Raw genomic sequence first — 20,306 nt, forward strand, 5'->3', positions numbered from 1 at the left:
TATTAAAATTCTATATGTAATTTTTGTTTCATTTTAATTTTTATATTAAATTCTATTATATTATGTTACTTTTTATGTTTATTTTTATTTCAATATAATTTTTATTTGATTTGATTTATTTTCTCATATTTCTATATGATTTTTAAGGTTTCTTAATATTTTATGTAATTGTACTTTTATTATTTTGTCATGCTTATTTTTTATTTATTTTATGTAATTTGTATTTTCTTTTCTTTTATTATTTTGTCATTTCCAGTTTTTTTTAATATTATTCTATTATTTTCCTGATTTTGATTTTATCATATGTGTTTTTATTGTAATTTATATTTTATGGTGTATTGTGTATATTATTATTTTGTCACTTCTACTTCACTTTGTATTTCTATACATTATATTTTTATGTATTTTATTTATATATATGTATTTTTTTTCCTTTATTTCTATTTGATTTTTGATTTTTTTTATAATTTATGTAATTGTAATTTTTTTCATGTTTATTTTTTATTTTAATGCCATTTGTATTTAATATGATTTATTTCTATTTAAAATTCTATTTAGGTTTTATTTCATTTTGTTTATATATTTTATGTAATTGTTCTTTTATAATTTGTCATGTTTATTTTTTTATTTATTTTGTTTTATGTAATTTGTATTTTGTTTAATTTATATATTATGCAATTTATATAATATATATATATATATATATATATATATATATATATATACATATATAGTAGCATTTTTATTGTATTTTCTTTCATATCATGCATGTTATCATACACAGCTAATTTGACTCTTCATCTTTCTCCAGTCTCACACAGATAAGTTGAATACCCAGGTTGCACTGCACCAGCTTTACCAGTATGCCAGCAAGTACTACGATGGGGTAAGTGCTATTACAAATCAGATTATGTGTGTTGAACGACAGCCTTTTCCACATCGCTACACTTTTTTTTTTTTCTTGACATCAACAAGTAAACGTACACATTTGTCTAGATCATCTCATCGCTGGAGGACGACCCTGCCGCCCAGAGCAAACAGCTAACCCTCAGACTGCAGCAGATCGCCGCCGCGTTGGAGAATAAAGTGACCGACCTTTAGTGTCGAGAAGCCCCGACTCAAGCAAGGAGACGGAAGTGCCACTAAAACCAAGACAGAGCTCAATTTAATGGGCTCGAAAATAAGAACAGCCCTTGTGGAGGACTCTGCTTGATGGAGCCTCCGCTCCGTCGAGTGAAAGATAAAGCGAGGAGGAACACAGACTAATTGCAGACCCTTCCTCTCCACACGGCTTTCAGCTTTGCTCTCAGAGGGACCAATATGATACACTCTGACGTCGAGGAGAGCAAAAACTCACTATGGTACTTCTCAGATCAGCACCTGCACAATGAAAACCCAGCATTTATTTTTCGTTCTGCTATGCCAATAATCAGATGTCCAGTATATTCTTCCTGTGTAGATGAATTAAAATAGTATTATATGTAAATATATTTTTACACTCGTGGCTACGAGAGGCTTTAGACAAAAGAGATTGATTATTGTTTCCGTGGAAGCCCGCTGTTTTGCTTTCCTGTGTATTTTAAGTGCCACTCATTCCTGTGCGGTGATGATGTCACATCCTGTGGGTTCACGGTTAAGTTTGTGGTACAGCTATCGGTTTGTATAGGTGTTTGTGATGCTGACGTCCGAGCCGGTGGTTTTTTTGTCCCTCCCAAGTATTTTTAGCGTATTTTATCGGTGATTGCGTACAGAAATGTTAGATTGTAATTTACCCACAGCGCAAAAGAAGAGGCCATAATTGTCGAGCGACGCTCCACGTCTCGGAAACTCGGCGAGAGCGCATTTGATCCATGACACGCAGACACTCAGAACAAAGGCCACGGAGGCTTTTATCTCCATTTGCTTTGGTGTCTGATCCAGCAGTTGCGTTTCTATGTTTTGTACCATCTTTGCTTTTATATATGTGCACTTGGACACATGGCTTGCCTTATTTTATGACATGGTATGATTTTGTATTTTAAATCAACAATATTTGATTTAATCAAGGAAGTTAGCATTGCCGATTGCCTTTCTTAAGAAATATTTAACATGCAAGTGTGGTAGAGAATTTCCTTTGAATGTGATAATGAAATTTGGACGATTTTGCCTTAACAGCAATAGTTTGGACTGAGAGCGACTCATATGCCAATTAAATCATGATCATTTTACTTTATTGGTACTTTTTATTTTTGGGAAAAAAAAAAGTTTTTTTTTTTTTATGTTATATTTTTTTTATTTAGAGCTTACCAAAGTTTAAATAAATTTTTTGCAGCTGTCCGCAACCATCTAAAGCTTCTGTTGTTTTATATGTATCAAATGATCTAGTTTAAAGTGTAATTTAATTATTAAAAAAAAAAAAAAGATATAAAGGTAAGGCAGCTGATGGTAAGAATTTTTTTTTGGTAATCTGTAAATGGTACGGTTTTCCTACCTGTATGTTCTGACTCAAACATGCCAAACACTTCACACGCTTAAGGAGGACTATGTTGTTTCTTTACTGGTGTGACTCGTGTTGCCTTTGGTAGGCGGTGACAAAGTCGCACTGCAGCCAATCAGAGGCTGGCACCGCCCATTCTGAGCATGATGGACACAGCAGGAAATGCCTTTGAACTGTAAATATAGCCCAACTGCCAAGATTTCATATTCTTCTCTCCTTTTCCCTCGCTCTTCCTGCCAGTTCTTCTGTGTTGTCTAGCTATGACCGTGTCGATGGCTTATTGTAAAGCTTCTTGTTTGCCTTTCCTTACCAGGTAGTGCCTTACAAATATGAGTAATAATGATCAGTTGTGTGGTGATTGTGTCTGCATTAAAATTGCAATAGGGACCCTTAGACATGTTTCTGTGTTTTTGTGAGAACCATTTGCTACTAAATGTATGTGTTGTTCTGGTAAGTGATGTTTCATGATTTGTAATATAGCCCCAGTCTGAAGTCTATGGAACCCTGTGGCCACTGGAAAAAAATGAAGAAAAATTAAAAAGGTAACTGCGACTTTTTATGTCACAATTCTGACTTGCAATTTCTCGCAATTGTGAGTTCACATCTTGCAATTCAGTTGCGTGATACAAACTTGCAATTCTGACTTTTTTTTCAGAATTGAGATATAAATTCGCAAATTGCAAGTTATAAAGTTAGAATTGAGACATTAAGTCACAATTCTGAGAAATAGTCGTAATTCTGAGAAATAGTCGTAATTCTAAGAAATAGTCGTAATTCTGAGAAATAGTCGCAATTCTAAAAAAATAGTCGCAATTCTGAAATATTAAATCAGAATTGTGAGACGTGAAGTCGCAATTCTAAGAAATAGTCATAATTCTGAGAAATAAAGTCAAAATTGCGAGACATTAAGTTGCAATTCTGAGAAATCGTCGCGATTCTGAGAAATAAAGTAGCAATTTTTACTTTATTTCTCAGAATTGCGTCTATTTCTCAGACATGAAGTCACAGTTCTAAGAAATAGTCGCAATTCTGAAAGTCGTAATTCTGAGAAATAGTCATAATTCTGAGAAAGTCGCAATTTTAAAAAAAAATAGTCGCAATTCTGAAAAATTAAATCAGAATTGTGAGACGTGAAGTCGCAATTCTAAGAAATAGTCATAATTCTGAGAAATAAAGTCAAAATTGCAAGACATTAAGTTGCAATTCTGAGAAATCATCGCGATTCTGAGAAATAAAGTAGCAATTTTGACTTTATTTCTCAGAATTGCGTCTGTTTCTCAGACATGAAGTCACAATTCTAAGAAATAGTCGCAATTCTGAAAAATAGTCGTAATTCTGAGAAATAGTCGTAATTCTAAGAAATAGTCGTAATTCTGAGAAAGTCGCAATTTAAAAAAAAATAGTTGCAATTCTGAAAAATTAAATCAGAATTGTGAGACGTGAAGTCGCAATTCTAAGAAATTGTCATAATTCTGAGAAATAAAGTCAAAATTGCGAGACATTAAGTTGCAATTCTGAGAAATCGTCGCGATTCTGGGAAATAAAGTAGCAATTTTTACTTTATTTCTCAGAATTGCGTCTATTTCTCAGACATGAAGTCACAATTCTAAGAAATAGTCATAATTCTGAGAAATAAAGTCAAAATTGCGAGACATTAAGTTGCTATTCTGAGAAATCGTCGCGATTCTGGGAAATAAAGTAGCAATTTTTACTTTATTTCTCAGAATTGCATCTGTTTCTCAGACATGAAGTCACAATTCTAAGAAACAGTCGCAATTCTGAAAAATAGTCGTAATTCTGAGAAATAAATTCGCAATTCTGAGAAATTAAATCAGAATTGTGAGACATGAAGTCGCAATTCTAAGAAATAATCATAATTCTAAGAAATAAAGTCGCAATTCTGAGAAATAAAGTCAGAATTGTGAGACATTAAGTTACAATTCTGATAAAGTTGCAATTTTTACTTTATTTCTCAGAATTGCGTTTATTTCTCAGACATGAAGTCACAATTCTAAGAAATAGTCGCAATTCTGAGAAATTAAATCAGAATTGCAAGACATGAAGTGGCAATTCTGAGAAATGGTTGCAATTCTGAGAAATAAATTCACAATTCTGAGAAATAAAGTCAGAATTGCAAGACGTTAAGTCACAATTCTAAGAAATAGTTGCAATTCTAAAAAAAAAATAGTCGCAATTCTGAGAAATAAATTCACAATTCAGAATTGCAGAATTGTTTTTAACCAACGATAGACAAACTGATGGGCCAAATGGTAACAATTGAGACCTTGAACAAATTTGGGGGCGACAAGGTCAATAAATAAAGTCCAAAAAGTGCATTTGAAAGCATCTTCTGTCTAGAAAGCAATGTTGAAGGAAAAAAATTGTAGCTGGGATGTATGTAGATCAGGATGCCATCACATTAACTTACTGCAGAAGGTGGGAGTCACTGTAAATGGTTTGTACTGTATAATGTCCAAGCCATTACTGTCAATGTTAATGTGTTGGATGCTTTCCAGGAAACGAATGCACCAGCCTAAAATAAATTACGGCATGAATATGTATACAAGTAAGTTCAAAGCGGTGTCATCCTTAACTAAAACTGCAACTAAAAACAGTTTTGTTAATTAAAAAAGGACTTAATTATAAAAACAAAAATAATTTTTTGGCAACTAAATTCAATTTTAAGTACTAAAATAAAATTATTTAGCCCCCTCCACACTATTAACTATTTCACTTATTTTTTATAATAGATATTAATTGTTGTTTTCTCCTGAATGGTCCTGCCTCAAGGCCTGAGAGCTTTCAGGGTAAACTGGGACACGTATCACTTCCCGTCTCCGGCGTGAGTCAAACATTCGTCGGTTAACTCCAACATAAAGACGAGGCTGTGACGCCGTTTACTGAAGGACAACAAGCTAAAGGACATTAAATTAGATGTTGTGTGCTAGAGCTGTTTGTTCGCTTCACACACCGGCTATTTTCAGGTACTCTCCTCTTCCGGTTCTGCCTCTCGAATCTCTTTTGTCCCTCATTCTGTAAGGTTTATTTGAATGTTGATGATTTGTTTCCAGGAATAGAAGGCCCCTATCATATTTGTTTACCTAAATGAGCTATAAATGGTTGTTAACAACGTTAATATGCTGCCCTCTGCTGCCTACATCATTCACTACACCCATTCTAGACTAAAAAAGCAGGGGGAAATCAATTATTTCTGTTCCTGCGGTATCATTATCAGCTACATGTACAGAATAAAAACGGGCTTTCTTTCCGTGACTAAGAATAACGCTGACTAGTCCAAGGTCTAAATGGAGTTTTAGAGTGACCTGCTGACTCTAAACCATTAAGCGTTCTCAGAAAGTTTTAATCAGAATGTGAAGTGGAGGCACATGGTGAAGGGAAGGAACTGTTGTGAAAAGGCCAAGTGTATGACTCATTACTGGCTGAATACAGAGAGAGAGGGGGAATCAGAAAATATGTTATAAGATGAAATTTATACACCTTAAATGGCTGAAGAGAACTGTACAGATCTAATCATTTGCATATTTGATGAATAATTCATGTGCTTCCCAAGTTTAAAAGCTTCACATTTCTGCTTTTAAACCCTCCAGTGTGTTTGCCCCCATAGGCTTCTATTATAAATGCATTACTGTACATGTGTACAAGTCTCAGGATGGATTTAAACAGCAGCTGCTGTCCACAATCTACATATTATTAAGTCAAATAATTTCTGCCATGATGGAACAACAACAACAACAACAATAATAATAATAATAAAAGGGATTATTGCAACTTTTTTCACAGTTCAGACAGAACTGTGAAATGTGACATCAGAACTGCAAGATATAAACTTAGAAAAAAGAATTGCAACATGAAAACAGTTCTCTGAATTTTGAGTTTACGTCTTGCAATTCTGCTTTTTTATTTTGTTTGGTTTTCACCCCTCAAAAAAGTAAAAAATGACAACCTTTTATCTCAAAAATCAGACTTTTTTCTTATAATTGTCTGTATCTCGCACGGTTATGTTGCAATTCTAAGTTTATATTTTGCAAATCTTTAATTTGTAGTGAGTTTATAGCTTATCTCGTAATTCAGGCTTTTTTCTTACAGTTTTGAGTTTATATCTCAAAATTTTGACTTTTTTTCCTCACAGTTCTGAGTTTATATATTTCATATTTCTGACTTTTTTCTCACAAATCTGAGCTTATTTCTCATAATGTTGATTTTTGTCTCAGTTCTGAGTTTATATCGTATAATTATAATTTTTCTCTTACAGTTCAGAGTTTATATCTCATAATTCTAACTTTGGTCTCACAAATCTGAGTTTATATCTCATAATTCTGACTTTTTTCTCACAAATCTGAGTTTATATCTCATAATATAGACTTTTTCTCACAAATCTGAGTTTATATCTCATAATTCAGACTTTTTCTCACAAATCTGAGTTTATATCTCATAATTCTGACTTTTTCTCACAAATCTAAGTTTATATCTCATAATATAGACTTTTTTTCACAAACCTGAGTTTATATCTCATAATTCTGACTTTCTTCTCACAAATCTGAGTTTATATCTCATAATTCAGACTTTTTCTCACAAATCTGAGTTTATATCTCATAATTCTGACTTTTTCTCACAAATCAGAGTTTATATCTCATAATATAGACTTTTTTTCACAAACCTGAGTTTATATCTCATAATATAGACTTTTTCTCACAAATCTGAGTTTATATCTCATAATATAGACTTTTTTTCACAAACCTGAGTTTATATCTCATAATATAGACTTTTTCTCACAAATCTGAGTTTATATCTCATAATTCTGACTTTTTCTCACAAATCTGAGTTTATATCTCATAATATAGACTTTTTTCACAAATCTGAGTTTATATCTCATAATTCTGACTTTTTCTCACAAATCTGAGTTTATATCTCATAATTCTGACTTTTTTCTCACAAATCTGAGTTTATATCTCATAATTCTGACTTTTTCTCACAAATCTGAGTTTATATCTCATAATATAGACTTTTTCTCACAAATCTGAGTTTATATCTCATAATATAGACTTTTTCTCACAAATCTGAGTTTATATCTCATAATATAGACTTTTTTTTCACAAACCTGAGTTTATATCTCATAATTCTGACTTTTTCTCACAAATCTGAGTTTATATCTCATAATTCTGACTTTTTTCTCACAAATCTGACTTTATATCTCATAATTCTGACTTTTTTCCTTACAAATCTGACTTAATATCTCATAATTCAGACTTTTTTCTCACAAATCTGAGTTTATATCTCATAATTTTGACTTTGTTCTCACAAATCTGAGTTTATATCTCATAATATAGACTTTTTTTTCACAAATCTGAGTTTATATCTCATAATATAGACTTTTTCTCACAAATCTGAGTTTATATCTCATAATTCTGACTTTTTTCCTCACAAATCTGACTTTATATCTCATAATATAGACTTTTTTTCACAAATCTGAGTTTATATCTCATAATTCTGACTTTTTATCACAAATCTGAGTTTATATCTCATAATTCAGACTATGTTCTCACAAATCTGAGTTTATATCTCATAATTCTGACTTTTTTCTCACAAATCTGAGTTTATATCTCATAATTCTGACTTTTTTCTCACAAATCTGAGTTTATATCTCATAATTCTGACTTTTTTCTCACAAATCTGAGTTTATATCTCATAATTCTGACTTTTTCTCACAAATCTGAGTTTATATCTCATAATATAGACTTTTTCTCACAAATCTGAGTTTATATCTCATAATATAGACTTTTTCTCACAAATCTGAGTTTATATCTCATAATATAGACTTTTTTTTCACAAACCTGAGTTTATATCTCATAATATAGACTTTTTCTCACAAATCTGAGTTTATATCTCATAATTCTGACTTTTTCTCACAAATCTGAGTTTATATCTCATAATATAGACTTTTTTCACAAATCTGAGTTTATATCTCATAATTCTGACTTTTTCTCACAAATCTGAGTTTATATCTCATAATTCTGACTTTTTTCTCACAAATCTGACTTTATATCTCATAATTCTGACTTTTTTCCTTACAAATCTGACTTGATATCTCATAATTCAGACTTTTTTCTCACAAATCTGAGTTTATATCTCATAATTTTGACTTTGTTCTCACAAATCTGAGTTTATATCTCATAATATAGACTTTTTTTTCACAAATCTGAGTTTATATCTCATAATATAGACTTTTTCTCACAAATCTGAGTTTATATCTCATAATTCTGACTTTTTTCCTCACAAATCTGACTTTATATCTCATAATATAGACTTTTTTTCACAAATCTGAGTTTATATCTCATAATTCTGACTTTTTATCACAAATCTGAGTTTATATCTCATAATTCAGACTATGTTCTCACAAATCTGAGTTTATATGTTAATATCTCATAATTCTGACTTTGTTTTCATAGTTCTGAATTTATATGTTAATCTCATAATTCAGATTTTTTCTCATAAATCAGAATTATTATCTCTTAATTCTGACTTTTTCCTCACAAATCTGAGCTTGTATCTCCTAATTTTCATAATTAAATATCATGACTACTCAGAATTGTGAGTGAATAACGCACAGTATCCTGTATTCTTTTGTCTTTTTTAATGCTCTATGGGGCATATGTTATTTCACTGGTCAGAACATCCAGCCATTTTATCAGTAAAGTGTCCTATTTTTTTGTTTTTTGTTTATGTTCTGTGTTGTACACAATTCAGAGACCCATTTCAGCCCAGAGCAGCATGTATAATTAGTCAATGTCCTCACCTGCCTGCTAAAACAGCTGGGAAAAGGCTGAGAACATGGATACTGAGACATTTACTGTGTGTTGTGGCGTATGCTGCTCCTAATAAGCTACAATCCATCTATATCTGCCGTTCTACCATTCGTTACATCACTGTAATTATTGTGTTGTTCATCAGTAGTACTCAACCTTTGTAGCTTGAAAGAACAATATAGTCATTTGTTTTTCTGTCTCCTCTTGTACATTTTAAACTGTTGGTTTTGGGACTTTAATAGCTTAATAATTAATAATAATAATAATAATAATAATAATAATAATAATAATAATAATCCAGATGCGAAATATTAAGTGCTGCATTTGTATTGTTGTTGTTATTATATTAATTAAACATTATTATACTAATATGTTAAAATTTCTTATTATATGTAAAAATTGTGCTAAAATGTTTAAAGATTATTAAAATTAAATGCTTGTTGTTGTTGTTACACATTTATATATTATACATTCATAATACTGTGCGAGTTGCAATGCATACAAAAACATATCAGTTTACATTTTGCACTATATGTTGGTTTATCATTGTAATTGTTTAATAATAATAATAATAATAATTATGATAATATGCCAAATGCAGCATATTTAGTGCTGCAAAATTAGTCTCGTTGTTATTATATTCATTAAATGTTAATATACTATTTATGTTCAAATATTTATTATTAATTATATGCAAATAATTTTCTGAAAATGTCTTAAGATGATTAAAATTAGATGGTTGTTGTTATCATTACATATTAATATATAATTTGTTCATAGTAATAATGTATGAGTTGCAAAGCGTACAGAAGCAGTTTATATTTTGCACTATATGTTGGTTTTATAATTTTATTGTTATAATAATAATGATGATAATAATAATAATAATAATAAATATTGCGTGCTACAAAATTTGTATTATTGTTATTATATTAATTAAACATTAATATACCATATATGTTAAAATGTCTTAAGATTAATAAAATTAAATGGTTGTTGTTGTTGATGTTATTATTACATATTAATATATCATACGTTCATAGTAATAATGTGTGAGTTGCAAAGCATACAAAACACATCAGGTTACGTTTTGCATTATATGTTGGTTTTATCATTTATATATGTAATAATAATAATAATAATAATAATAATAATAATATGCCAATATTATAAATATTAATATATGTTAATATCTTTATTATTAATTATATGCAAAAAAGTGCTGAAAGTGTCTTAAAATTATTAAAATAAAATGGTAATTATTACAATATATTACGTTATTAATATATATATATATATATATATATATATTCATATTTATTTATTTATTTATTTATTTCATTTTTTGTTTCTTTTTAATAGTTTGACTGCCAGATTGGAAAAAAATGTTAATTATTAAAATTTAAATTATTATTAATTTTTTGCTAGTTTGCTTTGGCACCTGTATAAGAACCACTGATCTAAAAAGAATGTGAAATTGCACACATTGCATTTTTTATTCTTGTAGTTAGCTTTGCCTTTCCAGCGGTGTTATCAGCCCTCTTCCCAACATACACACAATCTCTGTTACCTGGGCAACCTTGCCAGGGTGGAGGAATATTTCTTACCACCTACATTTCCCTCCTCCCCTTTATCTCTCTCTCTCTCTTTCTCTCTCTCTCTCTCTCTCTGAGAGACTCAAGGGAAGTGCAGGAAGTATAGCAGCTGAGCCACATTCAGACTCAGCCATCAGACCGCACTTCCCTCATCCTCACTCTCTCCTCATCCCTCCATTCATCCCTCTCCCTTCTAATGCCAGTAATCTCCGTCTCCTCTTCCCTTTTCATTGCCCTCAGCACGGTCTATCTCTCCTCTCTCCATCTCTTTGATTGACTTCAGCAAAGTTTAAAGCATGGGCTGTGGGAATTCCACCTCTGCCAGCACAGCTGCAGGTAAGTGTGCATCATTTCTACCTTCACGTCTGTGTGTGCGAGTGTTTGTTGGTGTGTGTGGGCTCTATAAACAAGCTTATGTCTGCTCATGTGAGTTTAGCCGTCCAGTCATCTTTCTCTCCTCCACTAACCATTGGCTGCACGCTAGAAGCTCTCATGCTGTGAATGGGAAGTCTGACTGAATCATTCACACATCTAAATTCATTCAAGTCCTTATAGATTAAACTAGATCAAATACATCCTAACAGTTGTTTAACAGTTAGAAGATGCAGTGCAGTTGAGTGTTTTGTGCTTGGAGGTCCATTGAGACTAAATGATATTCATGAATGGTCTTTGTTTACACCGCTGCGAAGGGATTGCATGGTCCGTGAACCGCTTACGAGACTGACGTGTCTCTCTCTGCTGGACGTGGACGAGTGTGTGTGTGTGTGTGGTGAACGTTCTGTCCTCAGTCATTCTTCAAAAATCAGCAGAGTTAGACAGCAATCTGAACAGCGCTTCAGTATGAGTCATCTCACATGGGTACGCACACACAAATAAACATGAGCCGTGGCAGAAACGGGCATGAATCGATATGAACCGCTTTATGAGGAGTCATCAAACACACTGTCATTTTCAACAGCGTTTTGAACATTGCAGGGCGATGAAAAGATGTTATTTGCATTGTAAATCAGACTTGTGTCTGCAGGAATTCATGGATTTTTAGCCAGACTGTACTTTGATATGTTGTTTATCCAAATTGGTACAAAATTTGAGTATGTTTTAACAGAATGTTAAAACTGTAATGATTGATTGTAATATAATGATGTTATATGGAGGGTCAGCCAATATGCATATTTTTCCCTGCCTACCATTTATATATGCTATTAACAGACATATAACCACCTGTCAGTTAACTTTAAGAACTGTACTGTGCACGCTCACACATATCAGTGTTCGCTTGATGACTCATAGTTTTGATTGACCAGACATTGGACGGAGCTCTTGCCATACCAGCGAATGACAATTCTGCCCGACAACACTTTTCTTATATCTTTATTACATTGTTATAACATATTAATTACATACACTTGTTTTTAGTCAGTCAGGTTTCTTTGAAACCAAATGCACATAGTGGGAATGTGTTTTTATGTAGGTTGAGCAGATGAATCAGATTCAAGAGTGCAATAAATATGTTCTTTTACTCAGTGTGTATACTGTATGTATAATGATCAAGGAACACGTGACATGACTAATCTGTGTGTTTGTTTATTTCTACAGGTCCGTCTGAGTCAGCCAAAGATGTGTGAGTATTGCCAGAACAGCAAAAATATATTGTGGCAACAGTAGTTTACATAAATACACGTGACCCTGGACCACAAAACCAGGCATAAGGGTATATTTTTTTAAAGTCAGTTTTTTTGAAATTGAGATTTATACATGATCTGCAATAAGCTTTTCACTGGTGTGTGGTTTGTTAGGATAGGACGATATTTGGTCGGAATACAACTATTTGAAAATCTGGAATCTGAGGGTGCCAAAAATCAAAATATTGAGAAAGTCATCTTTGAAGTTGTACAAAGGAAGTTCTTAGCAATGCATATTACTAATCATCAATTACGCTTTGATAAATTTGCGGTAGGAAATTTACAAAATATTTTCATGGAACATGATCTTCGCTTAATATCCTAATGTTTTTTGGCATAAAAAAAAAAAATAGATCATTTTGACCCATACAGTATATTTTTGGCTATTGCTACAATTCTACCAGTGCTACTTAAGACTGGTTTTGTGATCCAGGGTCACAAATAATAGTAATAAATAAAATAGCTAACAAATTGTAGTACATTACAGATTTATATAACATGTAAATGGCTCTTCTATATTATAAATATAATTAAAGCAAAAATGTGTCTCATGACGAAAACATACTTGTGGGAACTTTTACTCAAGTTGTGAAATACGTACCGCCATGTACGTTTCGTGACATATTCAGTGTGAAATGTCCACTGAGTGGCGCTATGATGAACAGATGAACGTACATATGGTACGTTTTATGTGATGTTGGTTTTGTACATGTAAATGCAGTTCTGTCTTGAAATGTTCATTGAGTGGTGCTATAACTTTAAGCTCTGTGACAAGCATGCCATTTTAGCTTGTTTTTCGATCTCTCATTTTCCATCGTGAGTCTTTTTTTTTTCACAGGATTTGTCCAATTCCGTGCCAGCTGAAATACCGAGCAAGCTTGTTACGTCCGGAAAGCGAAACATATGGAGCTGTAATCATAACTGTGTACAAATACGCTATTTTGCTCGCTATTTTACCGCCTCTAATTTTAATTTCTGTTGGAAACTGCGGTGATATGTATTTATTGGTACATATTTCGCACCTTACGAAAAAGTTCCCACAGGTACATTTTTGTCATGAGATCAGGTATGACACTGTAGGTTTTTTTGGAAAGGTAACATTAAAAGAAAAGAAAGCAGAATTGGGGAGAATCAATAAATGTGACCATGTCTGTGAGGGAAACAAAAACTTATTATGAGAAAACAAGCATCAAAGTTTGATTTCCACCATTTTTCTGACAAATCAGACAGTAGAGTAGATTAACTCTGAGGACTGAAAATTGAAAAATTGTGAATGGATGAAATAAAATGCATTTTGATGTTCATTCATGTTTATTTTGTGCTTGAAGTAAATAAGAAAAGACGATTGGTTCACGTGCCGATCAATCTAATAAGGCAATACAGCGATCTGTGACACATTAATTATATTTATTGCTTTAATTTCTTTAAAAAAAATGACAACACTGAGACCTTGTTTCATAACAAAATTAACCTGCTCTGTCTTGTCTGTCGGCATGTTATCAGTTTCCTTTTTGTTCTGCGATGTATTTTTCACTGCGTGAAAACAAGATGTGTAGTGTGAGAGCGGCATTGTTTGTCAGACATAGAAGTAACTAAGGAGGACGTGTTTTTGCAAAGAGTCAATTACGAGTACTCAGTTTTTGGAATCTGATTACGTAATACACACATTACATTATGTATACACACAGTGTTTGATTCTTTTTTCTTTCCTGCAATCTTTTCGAAGTCTTTGACTTCACAGAGAGAATAAGATAAACAGGAGGGAAGATACTAGTAATCCTGGCAGTGTCCTTCAGTTTTTAGAAGTGTTTGTCAATCAGTTTCCTTTCTGAGAAAAAACATAGTGTGGTTTTGAACACTGCCTGTCATTTTCCAAACAGTTCCTGGAATTATTCTCTCACATCCGAACAACAAGCACCCACACAGCAGGAGAGTGTCTCGCACGCACATATCAGGGCCTTGACTGACACTAAATCACACACACACATGCTTACCACAATAACACACCATCACTGATACATCATACATGTTCACAAGTTTCTTTCAAGAACAAAGTGAACAAATGCTAATCAAATCCTCAGCTTCAATGAAGGTTCTCTGTAGGATAATCTCTTCAAAAATTCAAATTTGATGCATGAACCCTCAAGATTTAATGGATCGCACAATTTGCCAGATATGATACTCAAAATTTGTTCAGTCATGCAATCATTCATATCTTGAAGGTTTGTTGCTCAGTCTTTCACAGTCATATGGATAATAAAAAGTGCTTTTTGCCTCTTACATCAGCCCGTCGGATCATCTCTTGGTTCTGTTCTGGTTCTGGGCCCACAGGCAGGACGATTCATCTGTGGATGATGAGAAGAGGAGGAACTATGGTGGAGTGTATGTGGGCTTACCTGCAGACCTCAGCAACGTGGCAACCGGACAAACACCTTCAACACACAAAGGTGAGAGACAAATCCAGCTTTACATGCACTTACACGGTTATCTTAAAAATGCATTTGCACATCTTGCAAGGCAGCTCAAGTTCAAGGTGTTTAAATGTCAGGATGTACTTTTTTAGTTTATGTGTTAATTTAATGCCATCTGAAATGAGAACAGTGCCACAAGTAACATGATGTTCTAAGTCAAAAATAGACCAACATATGACTTTTGTACCTTTTTTTTTTCTCTCCTTACCTTGTTAATCCAATGAGACATACATATTTAAAGGAAAAAGTAAGCTGGAGGAAGTGTAAGTGTGAATGCAGTCAGAATGAAGATTCTTTAGCATCTTTGACTTCGGCCTCCTCTTCCTGAAACTCATTATTCACACAATGGAAACCAATTTTCTCAATTCTCTCTGGTCTCGTGTCAAGACTTAACAGAGACATGGAGAATTCTAAAAATTCTTAAATTAAAGCAATGAATTATATTTAGGACTGTGGTGTGAGTTAGGACACTTTATGTGTGTGTGTGTGTGTGTGTGTGTGTGTGTGTTGGGTGAGTTGTTCCTGGAGGTGCTGGGATGTGTTAATTGGAGAAACATCTCTCCGCAGGGAAAGCGGAAAGTGCTGAGTGCCAAAAAGAGTGCTAACAAAGCTGAACGTTTGTGTGAGAGGAGAACACATCAGTGTTGTTACTGGTAACTAAAAATCAATCTGTTAAAATCATTTTCAGTAATTAAAACAAAGCTGAAGTGAAATATAAATATTAAATGAAAAGACTAAAATGACTACAAGTAGAACTGAAATAAGAACTAATTAAAGCTATATCAAAATATAAAAAATATGAAAAATGTGAGAATGCAGTGCAACAAAAATACTTAAACCTCAACTAATAAAAAACTAATAAAAATACAAGTTTGAAGATTGCATATTGGACTGTGCACACACACAAACTTGTTATCAATGCTTCTCAGTGATTTTTATTGATAAAATAGTCTAGATACTAGATTGCTACATTATATTGCTCAGCAACAAGGTGGTAAATCACACAGAACTCTCTCTCAATAATTAATTGAAATAAATGCTGTAATTCATTTAAATAAATGTGATCTTACCACACTATTTCATCTCTGTGCCCGATTTAAAGTAGGCAGGATGCTAGAGCTAACTTGCCGTAACTGACGAAAGTAACCAACATTTTTACCCATCGGTCAAATATTGAGCTGCAAAGAGCAATACTAGTTTTAACTTGTCTATAACTTGGCAAAGGACCATGGAATGCGCAGGATAATTAATGGCCTGCTGTGCATTAAAGGATTTTATATGCACTTTTAAATGCCCTGCGTTTCATGTCGGGTGGTTCTTTGCCCCCATGTCGTGCATTTAAAATCCTGTAATGCACGGAAAGCTGTTGATTATCCCTTACATAAATTATACTAAAATAACACTGATGCACATGCCTGTATTTATGTATGTATGTGTATCAACTAATGCATATTTCCATCAACAGAATAATGATATTCAGAGCTGAAGGCACAGATAAAGGTAAGCCCGTCTTTGCTTTCTTACACACTTCAAATTATATCACTTCTTAAATGAAATAATTCTAGCATTGAGGCTTAAAATTCAAAATACACATTTGAGTGTTTAATTTGTGTTATAACAAGGTCTTTGACATCCATATGGAACAGATTTGTGTCGGAAGTGCCCTTAAAGTGTTGACTAAAAAAAAAAAAAAAAAAGGGTTTCATAGTAATGTGTGCAACTTCTCAAAATATATATATTTTTTTGTTAGTATAAACATTTTAATACTCTAATGAACCTTTTCCCACTATCACTTCTAAAAATAAAGGTTGTTTATTGGCATCAATGGTTCCATGGAACCTTCCATTGCACAAAAAGTAGATTATTAATTTTCACACCAAAAAAAAAAAAGGTTCTTTAAGAACTGATTACCAAAAGATTCTTTGGTTATTTATTTATTTATTTTATTTATGTATTTTTTTTATCGCATCGTTATAAAAACTATGGAAGCGCATATCTGCCAATTAATTTTTTTTTTTTAAAAATGTAAAAAGTTTTTTTTTCTCACAATTCTGACTTTTTTTTCTTACAATTGCCAGTTTACATCTTCCAATTCAGACTTTTTTTTGTCTGAATTGTGATATAAACTCTCAGTTGCAAGTTATAAAGTCAGTACTGTGCGATATAAACTCGCAATAACTTGCGATATATATAATAAAAAAAACAAAAATTGTGACGTGAACTTGCATTTCTGACTTTATAACATGCCAACTGCAAGTTATTAAGTCAAAATTGTGAGATATAAACTCTGAATAATAAATTCGCAATTGCAATTGCAAGTTTATATCTAGCTATTCTGACTTTATAACTTTCATTTGTGAGTTTGTATCTCGCAATTCTGACTTTATAACTCACAATTGCTAGTTTATAACATAATTGCACGATGTAAACTCAGAATTGTGAGAAAAAAAGTCAAAATTGTGAGATGCAAACACAATTTTGAGGAAAAAAAAGTCTAAATTGTTTTTATCTCCCAATACTGTCTTACATCCAGCTATTCTGACTTTGCAACTTGCAACTGTGAGTTTATATCATGCATAACTCACAATTCCGAATTTTTCCGGCTTCCATAGAATTGTGAGTTCATATCTCACAAATCCGAGAAAAAATTCAGAATTGCCTGTTTATATCTTGCAGGTCTGACTTTATTTCTTAGAATTGAAAGTATATGTACCTCACAATTCTGAGAAAAAAGCCAAAGTTGCAGTTACCTTTCTTTCATTGCAAAGGTTTCACTGATGTTCAAGGTTCTTCATGGCCACTTACTATCTTCTGAATCACAGTGAAGTTTTTTTGGACAGATACACAATGTACAGTATTTGTGTGTACCCTGACTGCATACTTTCTTGTTTAACTCGCAGGGCTTTGCTGGAGGGAATCTTGGCTGAAAAGTGCTGTGTAATAATCTCAACAGGACGCAATTTTCATCACCGTTGATTGGCTCGTTGGGACACGCCAGAATCCTCTGAGAGCCAATCATCTAATTGAACTCTCTGGAAACTGAATTAGAATTACTTCTGCTGACAAGGTCAGAGGTCAATGACAAATTTGGGTTTGTTAGCAACACTCAGCGCATTAAAGGGCAACTGCTACCAGCTCCTTGCTTCTCAGGACAAAGACAAACAGGTGTTAATGACAATCACAGTGCGATGAAGATACTGCAAATGCATCTCTGAGCTCAGACCTTTTCCCTCACAATGTTTCTCTGTATGTGTCACACTTATGAAGAGGTTTCACAAGGGTCAAGTGGTTTTCAAGGGAGAAATGGGACTCTATTTATGCACTCATAAGTCTGTGTTTTAGTTCTTCGCTCTTTCAACATGATCCACATCCTTTCAGACACTCTTGTCTGGTCTTAAGAAACAAAATCCATTTAGTGAGTGTCATGTTTGAAAGAAAACTAAAGAGGAACGTGAAGTGCCTTTGAAGGAGCTTTTTGCTGGTCTGTCAGGTGAGTCGTCTTAGTGTTTCTTCAAGACGTACTATCTTCCGGAGGTGAAATCAAGGGTTGTGTGTTTGTGATTGGGTTTAAGGTCCCTCCAACTCTGTAATCCAATTAGACTGACCCAGCGAGAGCCTCTGAAGAAAGAGTTTCAAAACGAGTGTATCTGTGCTAGCAGCGGCTGACCTAAGAGAACTCCAAGGACTGTGTAAGTAGGCCAGCGCTCGCACTTTTCAGCATCAGGTCAGCTGGAACACACACTCCGGGGACGCTGGGGAACAGAGATGAGGAGAGAAAGACAGAGAGTGATAGAAAGACAGAGACCGCTTCAGCCAGTCTGTGTCACAGCAGGTGCTGAGTGAGACACCGATTCCTGAGAGATGGCAGGATGTGAGCCGACACTGTGACACGGGTTCTAGCTGAACTCCCATGACTCCCATGAACTCACTTTTCTCACTTTTTAAAGAGACCCAGAAACAAATGATTTTGTCATTTATTTGCTGTCATGTCATTTCAAAACTTCCACAAGGAGGAATTTTGAATAATGTAGTGGTCATTTTAAAGACTATAAAATTACTGGAAGGGTTAGAAAGAATATTATTATATATTTTAAATTTACGTTTGGGATTGATACGATTTTTTTTAAAGAAATAAGTCTCTTATGCTCACCAAGGTTGATCAAAAATACAGTAAAACAGTAATAAATATTAATACAATTTAAAAGAACTCTACTGTAATATATTTTAAAATGTAATGTATTGTTGTGAAGGCAGAACGCTGAATTTTCAGCAGCCATTATACTGCCTTTCAAAAGTATGATTTTTAATGTTTTTTAAAGGTCTTTTCTGCTCATCAAGGCTGATTTATTTGATTAAAAATACAGAAATATTATTGCAATTTAAAATAGTGGTTTCTATTTTAATATACTTTTAAACTAAATTTATATATGTGATGCAAAGCTGAATTTTCAGCATCATTACTCTGACTTCAGTGTCATATGATCTTTCAGAAATCATTCTGATATGCTGATTTATTACCATTGTTGAAAACAGTTGTGCTGCTTAATATTTTTTTGGAACCTGTGATATTTTTTTAGGATTATTTGATGAATAAAATGTTAAAAAGAACTGCATTTATTTAAAATAGAAATCTTTTGTGCCAATATATGCTACCGTTCAAAGTTTGGGGTCAGTACTTTTTTTTTTTTTTTTTCCTTTGTTTGAAAGAAATTAATACTTTTATTCAGCAAGGATGTGTTAAATCGCTAAAAAAAAATGATAGTAAAGACTTATATTGTTAGAAAATACGCTGTTCTTTTTAACTTTTTATCCATCAAAGAATCCTGAAAAAGGTATCACAGGTTCCAAAAAAAAGCTTTGCATCACAAAAATAAATGACATTTTAAAAGTGTATTAAAATAGAAAACTGTTATTTTAAGTTGCAATAATATTTCATAAATTTGACTTTTTCCTGTATTTTTGATCCAGTAAATGGAACGTTGACATTAGAGACTTCTTTAAAAAAATGAAAAATCCTAAACTTTTCAATGACAGTGTCTTCAGTCTCACATGATCCTTCAGAAATCATTCTAATATGTTGATTTCCTGCTCAAGAAACATTTCTTATTATTATCAATGTTGAAGAAGGTTGTGCTTAATATTTTTGTGGAAACTGTGATACATTTAGGTTTTTTTTTTAGGATTCTTTGATGTTCAAAGAAACAGAAATAGAAGCAAAATTGAAATAGAAACTTTACTATGTCTTTACTGTCATTTTG

General features: G+C 32.8%; 2 protein-coding genes across 12 annotated transcripts in view; both read left to right on the forward strand.

Annotated features, from left to right (window-relative positions):
- plxnb2a.1 (plexin b2a, tandem duplicate 1) overlaps window positions 1-2,869 on the forward strand; it is a 156,015-nt gene extending 153,146 nt beyond the window's left edge. For all 8 annotated transcript variants that reach the window (XM_051107177.1, XM_051107176.1, XM_051107175.1 and 5 more), the window contains 2 exons: window positions 812-886; window positions 997-2,869. In XM_051107177.1, the coding sequence (XP_050963134.1) occupies window positions 812-886; window positions 997-1,101 (180 nt within the window). In that variant the 3' untranslated portion in view covers window positions 1,102-2,869. The remainder of the gene's footprint in view (window positions 1-811; window positions 887-996) is intronic.
- Window positions 2,870-10,984: 8,115 nt separating this feature from the next.
- si:dkey-261e22.4 (overexpressed in colon carcinoma 1 protein homolog) lies at window positions 10,985-19,740 on the forward strand. 4 transcript variants are annotated; one of them, XM_051107010.1, is made up of 6 exons: window positions 10,985-11,231; window positions 12,492-12,516; window positions 14,864-15,024; window positions 15,616-15,701; window positions 16,514-16,548; window positions 17,949-19,740. In XM_051107010.1, the coding sequence occupies exons 1-4, from the start codon at window positions 11,192-11,194 to the stop codon at window positions 15,651-15,653; spliced, it is 264 nt and encodes an 87-aa protein (XP_050962967.1). In that variant the 5' UTR covers window positions 10,985-11,191; the 3' UTR covers window positions 15,654-15,701; window positions 16,514-16,548; window positions 17,949-19,740. The 4 variants fall into 4 exon arrangements, with proteins under 4 accessions (XP_050962967.1, XP_050962970.1, XP_050962968.1 ...); XM_051107013.1 differs by having other exon boundaries at window positions 14,909-15,024; XM_051107011.1 differs by lacking the exon at window positions 15,616-15,701.
- Window positions 19,741-20,306: the final 566 nt, after the last annotated feature.

This window comes from Labeo rohita, chromosome 4 (genome assembly GCF_022985175.1).
Source record: "Labeo rohita strain BAU-BD-2019 chromosome 4, IGBB_LRoh.1.0, whole genome shotgun sequence".
Lineage (NCBI taxonomy): Eukaryota > Metazoa > Chordata > Actinopteri > Cypriniformes > Cyprinidae > Labeo > Labeo rohita.

What these genes read in the sequence shown, in the direction of transcription:
- si:dkey-261e22.4 (XM_051107010.1), top strand. Translation starts at nt 11,192, where the DNA reads ATGGGCTGTGGGAATTCCACCTCTGCCAGCACAGCTGCAG. An exon ending in CTCTGCCAGCACAGCTGCAG is followed by an intron (nt 11,232 to 12,491) that starts GTAAGTGTGCAT and finishes TTATTTCTACAG; the next exon opens with GTCCGTCTGAGTCAGCCAAA. An exon ending in AACACCTTCAACACACAAAG is followed by an intron (nt 15,025 to 15,615) that starts GTGAGAGACAAA and finishes ATCTCTCCGCAG; the next exon opens with GGAAAGCGGAAAGTGCTGAG.